Source organism: Benincasa hispida, chromosome 5 (genome assembly GCF_027475165.1).
Source record: "Benincasa hispida cultivar pf3 chromosome 5, pf3_genome.v1.1, whole genome shotgun sequence".
Classification (NCBI taxonomy): Eukaryota; Viridiplantae; Streptophyta; class Magnoliopsida; order Cucurbitales; family Cucurbitaceae; genus Benincasa; species Benincasa hispida.
This window is the reverse complement of record NC_143482.1, coordinates 51,253,959-51,264,507: the sequence shown is the minus strand read 5'-3', so window position 1 is coordinate 51,264,507 and position 10,549 is coordinate 51,253,959. Positions and strand designations below refer to the sequence as shown.

Genomic DNA, 10,549 nt, shown 5'->3' with positions numbered 1-10,549 from the left:
ATCATCTTCTTTGACTTTATCATCGTTGAGTTGAGTATCGAAGATAGTCACGTACTCAGTCATGTTACCTAGAGATAGGACGCATGTTGCAACCCACCGAGAGGTGTGCGTTGCGAGAGTATAATGAGTTAATCCTCTTCGCTTGATGTGAGGCTGTCACAATTCTTTTCTATGAGCTGATTAGCTACAACTAACTGCCCGAGAGGGTAAGTAGTGGAACACACTAAAGCAAGGTAAGCTTTGTTTCTAGAGATAGGAACGATCTTATGCTCGAGCGATGAGTTAGTGTGGCGAGCTGGGATTACTCGAGCGACCTAACATAATGAACCTTATTATGCGTTAATAGTTGTTGCATCTCTACCAATTCTCATGGTTAAACTTCCATTGCTCAATCTGTTTAGTTAGGAGTAGGAGTAGCACATAATCCATTAACTTTTGTCTTTTTACTTTTATTCATCGCCTCAAATGCATTGATTTACAAACATTTTGAGTTACAAGTCCCCGTGTTCGACCTCGAATCATCCCGAGATACTTGCATTCTCGTTATACTTGGCGAGAAAGCAAGAAAACTTGTGACAGGAACGCATGGTCATTGCAGACGTGCTTAAACGCATATTATATATTTTCTAATCCAACACATGATCTTCGATGCATGGAGATTAACACATAACATAAGACGCATATTTTCCTCTCCTCTTTTCCAGCCAACACTAACCAAGGAGGCTACTCACTTTCCACTTTCCAAATTGAGTCAATCTTCTAAGCATGAGTTGCAATTCATGCAAAAGTAGTGTTAGCATGATTGTCATGCAATAAATAGTGAAGAGGATGAGTGGAAATGGGATGAAATCTGTTGCTGAAGCTCTGAAAATCTGGGTGTTGAAGAAGAGTTCTTCAATTGCTGAAAACCAAAAAGCTTCCTCCAAATTCCCTTTAATTCAAGCTTATTTTGAGTCTCACAACTCAATCCAAGCACCTAGAGGATAGTAGAGAAGGCCTTGTGGTGGTTCACGGGCTGAATTTAAGGATATAGCAACTGAGGATCGTGATTAAAGTGTTTCTTCAAAGGTATGACATGAAACCCTCTTTTTAGTTTATGAACATGCTTAATTCAAAGCCAAAATTAATGAATTAGAATGCTTAATGATCCATTTTTCTTCCGTTGCATGTTTTCTAACTCTAACACAATCAAACATGGCTCTTGTTCAAAAAAGAAAAGCTATCACATTGATCAAAATGTAGAGTAAAACTTATAAAACACTTGAAGCATGAACAGATTCACCAAATATTAACCAAATAAAACAGACTGAGAGGATGTAAATTGAAATTGAAGCAATAAAATCGAGGATTGTGATTAAAATTGAAGGTTTGATAGAATAAGAATCGATGTTTACCACATCTCACCAACTAATCAACTTAATACATAATGAATCTATAAAAATCCCTAAAAAAAATGGAGAAAACATGCAGCCCTAATTTGAAGAAAATCAATGAACTATCAACAACATATCATTTGAAATCTAAATCAAAACTACCCACACTGATTTTAGGAAGGACGAGGAATTGACAGGAATAGACTGAAGGGATGAAAACTCTAAGGTACACGGAAGCCAAAATACAGAACCTAAACGTATCTAAAATTAGCATTTAAAACAGAACAATTTTGCATTAAAATAAAATAGAAAAATAGATTAAGCATGTAATCCAAAAACATAATTATACAAGAGAAAAATCTTACTTGCAAATCTTTTCACATTAGAATTTTTCTGTTGGGAATTGGGATTGGGCACAACCACTTGGAGTCCTCTCTATTCTTGCAGGGAAATTGAGGAGATGAGAATTGTGGGATTCTTTTTTTTTTTTTTTTCTTTTGGAATTGGGAGAAAGAGGGAAGAAAAAAATGCTGAGAATTTTGATTATCGATCAATTGATCTTCTCTGCTGTTTTTCTTTTATTTTGATATAGAGAGAATGGGAGAGAGAGGGTGAAAATGAGGAGACGTGGGATTCATCTCACATCTCTAGTAACTCCCCTACGTGGGGAGTTACATTTTATTTAGTTAATATTAAATAATATTATTTATTTAATTTAATTAAATAAAACCATTTATTTAATTTAATTAAATAAATAAAAACAATAACCATTTAAATCCTATTTAAATGGTTCTCTCTCACATAACCTACAGTTTTAATGTGCATATAATGTGCATTAATTTTAACCTATAGTTTTGATTTAGTCAATTTAATTAAATTCAAAATTCAATTAAATTAAATTATTAATTAATTTTCCTGTTAATTAATCATCCAATTAAATATCACATATTTAATTTAAATTTCTCATTTGAATCATATTCAAATATATTTCTCTCATTTAACCTATAGTTTTAATGTGCATCCAATGCACATTATTTTTAACCTAGAGTTTTCAATATGAATCTTATTCATAGTAAATTAATATTTGAACTCCTTTCAAATATTTCGTTCTCTCATTTATTAATTTTGAATCATATCCAAAATTAATAATAAAGTCTAAAATTAAAATTTATATTAAAATGTATCAACATACATTAGAAATTCTCAATTTTGAATTTGAACATTTCAAATTCAATTTAATTACAAATTACCTCAATACCCTTTACAAGCTAAGAAGGGGACCTAATGGACCTGTAGATCAGAAGCTTCAACGATATGAGATTAATTGGCTAAACTCATTAACCAAATTATTGTGGGTACACTCCACTAAAGACCCACAACTGCATTCTTCTCACTATAGATATATTTCCGTATCTACAGATATAGACCAATAACAACAAGTTAGTCCTTCACGAGTGTTCATAACACCAACTGGATCAAATTACCGTTTTACCCCTAGGTTACCTCTACATCCTTAAGTAGCAGTGCTCCTTTAATGAACAACCTGTTTATGGTCCATCCATTAAACAGAAACCCCTCTTGGGCCAGTGAGAGGGTAAGGCCTTTTGTTCAAGTCCCGGAGACACCACTTAAGGGAACACTCATCTACTTACCCTGAAGTCGAGAAAAAGTGAAATCCATCTTGTATGATTATGTTCCCAGCTACCCACTCGGTCTTATCTCCAAAATGGTAGGTATATTGAGTTAGCGAGCTGTCCACTCTCACCCATACAAATCAAAGGGCAATCCCTCGTGAACAGGAGTTCTTAATATACTCAGGAGTAAAATTAAGTTGCCTAGGTCATCCTATTGAAATAGAAACCTAACTAGTCAACGGAGTCACATCCAGTAGTTACTATTTCACAGTCCGGTCTTGCACAAACTCATTGTCCAAGATACCCCCACTCGCGTGTCTCTTACACGAACGCATTGGATCACTGCATTTGTATCAAATACAAAATGGGTCGTATTCATAGTGTTACCAGGATAAAGTATCCAACCTTACCTCAACACTATAGACCCTTTAGGTTGTATCTTGAACATTAATCCTTATATGTCTCTTCATACAGTTTAAGAATCATAAGACAACCTGGGATGTTAGTTTATTGAATCTTAGGGTTAATCGGACAAAATTAAATAAAATATCAATAACACTTATTGAGAAAAACATTAATAACTATTTATTGATGATGGTCATTTAATTACATTCAATATCTACGAGTTTAGAGCATAAATCTAACATATTTTTCATATGAGACAGTAGATATGATATAAAGATACTCTATATTATTCTTTCTATCAGTCTCAATATGATAATCATTGCAACATATATCTTTAAAACTAAGTAGATTTCTCTTTGACTGACTAGAGAACAATGCATCGTCAATTGCAAATTTTGTTCCTCTAAGTAAAATGATATTTGCTTTTACCAACCCCTCAATTAGGTTTGCAGAACCTGATATTGTATTAACTTTTGCTTCCAACATTGTCAGTTTGGAAAAATATTTTCTACTTGTAAGTATTGTATGTGTTGTTACACTGTCTACCTGACATAGATCTTCGTGCTCATTTTTTAATCACCCAATATATGAAAATGATCCATGTTTCTTCATTAAAAGAAAATAATTACAATAAGAAAAATAAAACTTGGAATATATAAAAGTTAATATTAACCAAGAAAAAAAACAGATAACATTAATACTAAATATTCTCAAAATCAAAAGAAACGCTTGTTATGCCATCAATGGTTCCAATTTTCTCTTCAGGAGATTTGAAAAAATGTACCACATCCAAATATGTTGTATTGGATGAGTCAAATATCTCATTATCTTGGTATGCAAAATTTGTTTCCACGTTTTTCTAATTTTCCTTTAGAGAGGCTTGATAGAGATCGACTAAGTGTTTTGATGTACAATAGGTACGTGACCGATGCCCAGTCATTCCACATCAAAAGCATTTAGTTTCAACACTTTTTGAAATTGTATCTTCTGGAGTTTTTCCTTTGTGATCATTATTTTATGTGGTTCTTTTGAAATTTTGATGATTAGAACGACCATTACAAAAATAATAATTATTCCTTCTCCTACCACAGTCACGACCTCGACCATGACCCCGATCTCGACCACAATTATTAAAATTCACAACATTCACTTCAGGGAATGGTGTTGTTTTAGTTAGTCGAGATTTATGATTTTTAATCCACGATTATTAAAATTCATAACATTAATTTTAGGGAATATTATTGCTTTAGTTGGTTGAGATTCATAATTTTTTTAAAATCAATAACTTGTTATTTCATTTAGCCACGAGAAAACATCAAATGAGTCTATAATACTTTTAAAATATTTCTTTTGATATTGCTATTGCAGGAGTATATCTGAAATGTAGAAAAATGTCTTCTCTAACATATTGATTTAAATTTTTGAAGCCTCAAGTGCATCAATTTACGACAAGCTTTAGGAAGAATTTTTTTTATGATGATCACATTTTTGTGGCATCCAAGTGTGTTTTGGCGTCAAACATTAATGATAAAACTATTACCATTAATATCAAAATGCTACAAATTCTAATTTTGTAATATTTTTCATAATAACACTCTTACAAAATATTATATTTATATTAAAATTTTAATCTAGAAAAGACCACTTAGATTTTGGCAAGCAAGATATGGCACATTTGGACATCAAACATAGGTTGTTGTATGACATATGACCAATACATGTAGTAATAGAAGAAGGATACTTGGCTTTTGACATTAAGCTTGAGCATCTATCTCGCACATATTATAATATCTATAATAGAAAATAACTACCAAAGAGATTTGTTTATTGATATAATGGAAAGCAATATTCCACAATATAATAATTAATGAGAAAAAAACAGGTCTATTTTTACAAAAATGAGTACAAACAAAAACATACACTAACAACTCTCACATAAAGAATCAAACAAAACCCTAAACCTAACTTGAGAAGAAAACAGGGGAACTAGACTCTGTTTTCTACTTTGGCACTTTGAACATCGACGTTATGTGGGAACTTGTTGGAGTTGGATCTCCTTCTCTTGATGACAATAAACCATGTAATAAGTTCAAGAACAAAGGCAACAGCTCCCAAGAAGATGATGTATCCAGTGTAAGCATTTCTCCATTTACTTTCAGGATTCAAGATTTTCAAACCTTCAAACACATTGATGATACTCATAATGATCACACTGTATCCCATGGAGTGATGGTAAATATTCCAATAAATTCTATACTTATGATCCTTATTTGGCCTCAAAAGCAAAGCAAAAACCTGTTTCAAAAAACAAATCCAAAACTATTAGTGATCAAGAATAACTCAAATCCAACAAAAATATCGAAGGTTTCTTTTGTATTTTAATTTTACCTGAAGAGTTCCCAAGACGAACAGAGCAATCCCAATGTTGCGATGGGTGGTGTATTGAACTGCAGATGACTCGCCGCCGAGTTTGATACCGGTGGCCCAACCGGCGACACCGACTGCGTAGGCGGAAGTCTGGCAGGCGATGTGAAGGTAAAACCAAGCCGGATCTGCAGCCTTGAAGACCTTCAAATACCTTGCGAAAATGGCTCCCATAGGCATTAATGTCCCCCAACTCACCGCATTCAGAACTCCATGAATCTGAAAATCAAAACCCCCAAATTTGAATTAGATCACAAAATTTCACCAAATCCTCGAAAGGGTTTCACAAATGGGGAAAATCAAACCGACCCAAATCATAAAACAGACTTACATTTCTTCTCTTGAGAACGGAATCCACCGCTGCCGCGCTGGACCCAGTAAGCAAATCCAGAGTACCGAGTGACTGTCTGTTGTCGCCGGTTACGTCATGGGAAATTGGCGAGCCCTGATCCATGAGACCTTCCTGCCAGACCTGATTGATAGTGGTCAGACCGGCCGGAAGATTAATGGTTGCAAAAATTGTCATCTCATTATCGACATAAGTGGCTGAAAGTTGAGGAACTTCAAAGCTCAAGCGGCTCTGTTGCATAGTCGGAAAGGGAAGATCAATACTGGAAGTGTAAACATGGGGGACGCCGGAGGAATTCCGGTAAGCGATGAGAGCTTGAGAACCGAACATGGCGAGGCTTTGTGGGTTAATAGCCCAAGCAATCCATTGATTGGGAGTAGTGGAAGGGCGTCTGAAAGCGATTTTGAGCGTTGAGTTTGAAGGATTATAGGTCCAATGGAGGAAAGAGTTGAGGACGGGATGATCTACACAGGCTGCGAAGACTTCATTGTTGGCGAAGCCATTATAGTTTCTGCAAATCTGAGTGGAGGAGGAGAGGGAAAAAGATAAGAGAAACAAAGCGATGATGAAGAAGGTTTGGAGTTTGGTTGCCATTGGGGATTTGGTGTTTTCGAATTGGGAATTGAGACGAGAAGATGTGGGAATTTGAGTAGAATTGTAGTGAATTTATAGGGGGATGAATTTATTTGAATTTTATATTTCCGTTTAGGATTTAGGAAAGGGAGAAGAAAATACGATTCCGCACGGATCGCGGGAATTGGAAAGTCTAAATTTTACTATTTTTTTTAAAGGCTTTTCAAACTTGCTTATTCGGTCTAGTCTTCCACGGTCAATCACTTTTTGTCCCGGAATAAATTAATTAGTCTCTCAATTTTAGTTAAAATAATATCATTAATAAATTTTTTAAATGGTAACAATTTAGTTCAAACTTTAATAATCAATGATTTAGTCGTACTTTACAATTTATAACATACAAATCTTTATTATAAATAATATTATTAAGATTTAATGAAATTTCTTACACATGTAGATAGTTAAAAAAATTGAAAATCTTTTTTTTTTTATTTTTATTTTTATAAACTACAAAGATACATTACGTAATAAAAGTTTACATTTAATTTTAAAGTGATTTTTTATAATAGAGACTAAATTGTTATAAATTTTAAATTTTAGAGACTGAATTTGAGCCTAAATTTGTACTATATTTGCAATTACTTTTCCCTTGTTCTATAAACTCTAATATTTATGAGCTGATGGCTATCTATGCAAGCAGCCTAAAATTAAAATGTGGAAGAAAAATCTATAAAAACATAAAAACAATTCCTTTCTTCTTTATCATTCTAATGGCCTCTAAATTACTTGAACTTTGAGAAATTTCTTGAACCTTAAAAGCAAGGTCTTTTCCCCATATTCTTTAACATGTGAGGATCTATAAAATTTTTATAATAAAACTACAAGATCATATTAAAAAAAATTGCATTAAATAACTCTATATGTTTTTACAAAATTGAAAAGTGAAAAAAAAAAAACTAAAAACATTAAACAAAAAGAGAGAGAATGATTATATCTTTTTATAGAAGATAGAAGAGATACTTGAAAGAAGAAAATTAAACTTCTTAAACAAAAGGAAAAGAAACGTTGAAAAACAAGGTTGCTATTAACGAAATTTAAAAAAAAAAAAAGAAAAAAAGAAAAAAACTACAACAAAAAAAGATTGCTTTGAAATTAGCTATTTATAAAGAAAATTTAGATATCAAATCATAGTTTGATTTTATTTTTTTAAAAATACTTAATTAATATGAAGTAGAGATTATTAGACGATAAAATGTGACCTTTTCCCTTTATTTAAGGTGAAGAAGTATATATTTAAGATAAAATTTGAGATTTTTAAAAAAAGATTTTCATGAATAAGATATTAATGGATAAAATAGGATTGTTTTTTAAAAAAATCCATAGAGATTATTAGAGGAAAAAATTATGCGATATTTTTAATGATTTAAATGTGAAATTATGTGAAATATTCATATGATCATCAACTAAAAGGGGCAAAAGGGAAGATCAAATATTTCACCCTCATAGTCCCTCTTAGATCGTATAGAAGAGCTATTTCATAGTGTATACATATTTTATAATTCATTAAATGTTTAAGTGAGAACTATCTTTAATGAAGGGGTGAAGCAGCTCGGCCGAAAGGGAGAAAGGCCTTTTCTTGCTATTTGGAGTGAGAACTCATTGGAGTTTTAAAAGTGCAACCCTTTTTAAAGTTAAAGGTTAAGATTGTAAATTTGAGCATTTAAAGGACAAGTTAAAGGTTAAGATTGTAACACTTATCTAAGTTTGAAGGACGATGTGATGAAAGTTTAAGGTAAGAATTGATACAACTTAACATTTTTAGAGGTCAAATTTGATTCCTTTTTTCGTTCAACAACATGTTGAGGTGGAAATTCAAACCTCTAACATTTTAGTTGATAAGATATGTCCCAATATTAAACTATGTTTAGTTAAGTTGACAAATAAATACACTTATGTAATAAGAGTTTTTTTTTTTTTTTTTGTATAGATAAAATTTTAAATTTTGACACCTTTAATTTGGGTTATGTTTAGGATAATATCAAGTATTGTATTTAGCCCCGACCTCCCATTAACAAAGGAAACCTAATTTGGTAATCACTTCATTTTTTGTATTTGATTTTTGAAAAATAAGTTTATTTTATTTCCATTTCTTATAATGATTTGCATCATTTTTAAGTACAATGGATGAATTCTTAACTAAATTTCAAAAATAAAATCAAATTATTAAAAACTACTTTTTTAGTTTTCAAAATTTGACTTGATTTTGTGAACTATTGATAAAAAGTAGATAACGAATGAAGGAATTTGGATGTGGAAGTAGTGTCTATAGGCTTAATTTTAAAAAACAAAAACAAAAAACCAAATAGTTACCAAACGTGACCATAGTTTTTTGTTTTTTATTTTTGAAAATTAAGCCCATAAACATCTCTCACGCATTTAATTTATTGCTTTATCATATACATTTTGTCATTGTTTTAAAAACTAAAAAGAGTAGCATTCAAAACTTGATTTTGATATTTGGAATTTGGGTGATTATTTAGCGCTTTAACTTAAGAAATATGTAAGTCGATGTGAGAAATTAAAAGGAAATATACTTAATTTTAAAAAATAAAATCACACAATTTGATATCGATTATTTATTATTAATTGTTTCATGAATGGAAGATTAAACTATCAACTACTTTTGGTTTAACAATAAATCAAAAGAGCTTTTAACTCTTAAATAATTGTGATGGATGAACTTATTAGAAAGATGAGAATATGATTAATGACGGTTTTTGAAATGTAGCACAATCAAAAGATGAGAACATGATTAATGACGGTTTTTGAAATGAGCACCTGATTGGGAGTTTTTTTTAAAAAAATATTGTGATTAGGAAAACAATTTAGGGAAATATAGTGGTTTTGAAACTATTTAGAAATCTATGGTTGTTTTGGAGATTTCAAGGCGGAGATTTAGTTTAAAATATTTTGTCGAGGGTTCAACCCTCGACCTGTCGAAAATTAAAGAAGAGATCGAGAGTTTGACCTTCGACCTGAGAAGAGGATGAGAGTTCAATTCTCGAATTAAAGAAGAGAACGAGGGTTTGACCCTCGACCTAAAGGAAATTGAGAAGAGGACGAGGGTTCAACCCTCGACTTGTCGAAAACTAAAGAAGATCTGTAAAGGAATAGGAAAAAATTTGAAAGAGGTTGAGGATTGAACCCTTGACCTCTGGAAAATTATAGAACAAACCCTCGACTTAAAGGAAATTAAAGAATCATTTAGTAATTATATACACGATCGCACACAATCATTTAGTAAAATTATTATGCGATCGTTTATTAATTCTTTATTAACGTAACAATAGGTTCAAACTACCGGAAAGAACAAGTCAACGATGAACAACTTCTTTATTAGATGCTAAATGATCGTTTACAATCTCTCCATGATCGCTTAGTATGACTAAACGATCGCTTACTAAATTCTCTGCGATCGGCCACAAACTCTTACACAATCGCTTAACTATTACTATTACACGATCGCTTTCTCAGAACCTATACGATCGCATACCTTTTACTATACGATCATACGACCAAATGCTACACGATTGCTGAGCTTTACTACACGATCGCCTAGTGAAGTAGACGAGGAATGACACGTTGCGATGGCCTCTCCGCACAGCGTCTTCCGAACTCCCACTCTTGAGAGTTCTCTTTCCTCACTACACAATCGCCCACAAACTCTTACACGATCGCTTAGCTATTACAATTAGATGATTGCCTTCTTAAAACCTATACGATTGCCTACC

General features: G+C 32.2%; 1 protein-coding gene across 1 annotated transcript; it reads right to left on the bottom strand.

The window, feature by feature from the left end:
* Nucleotides 1-5,216: 5,216 nt before the first annotated feature.
* Nucleotides 5,217-6,820, bottom strand: LOC120078550 (cytochrome b561 and DOMON domain-containing protein At5g47530-like). The gene is made up of 3 exons (XM_039032828.2): nucleotides 6,168-6,820; nucleotides 5,801-6,055; nucleotides 5,217-5,707 (listed from the first exon to the last, which is right to left on the bottom strand). Exons 1-3 carry the CDS (start codon nucleotides 6,777-6,779, stop codon nucleotides 5,399-5,401), a joined length of 1,176 nt encoding a protein of 391 aa, XP_038888756.1. The 5' UTR covers nucleotides 6,780-6,820; the 3' UTR covers nucleotides 5,217-5,398.
* Nucleotides 6,821-10,549: the final 3,729 nt, after the last annotated feature.

Bases quoted from the DNA above. Each gene is read 5' to 3' on its own strand.
- LOC120078550 (XM_039032828.2), bottom strand. From the start codon at position 6,779: ATGGCAACCAAACTCCAAACCTTCTTCATCATCGCTTTGTTTCTCTTA. The intron at 6,056-6,167 runs GTAAGTCTGTTT...TTTGATTTTCAG, and splicing joins CCGTTCTCAAGAGAAGAAAT to ATTCATGGAGTTCTGAATGC. The intron at 5,708-5,800 runs GTAAAATTAAAA...TTTTTGAAACAG, and splicing joins TCGTCTTGGGAACTCTTCAG to GTTTTTGCTTTGCTTTTGAG.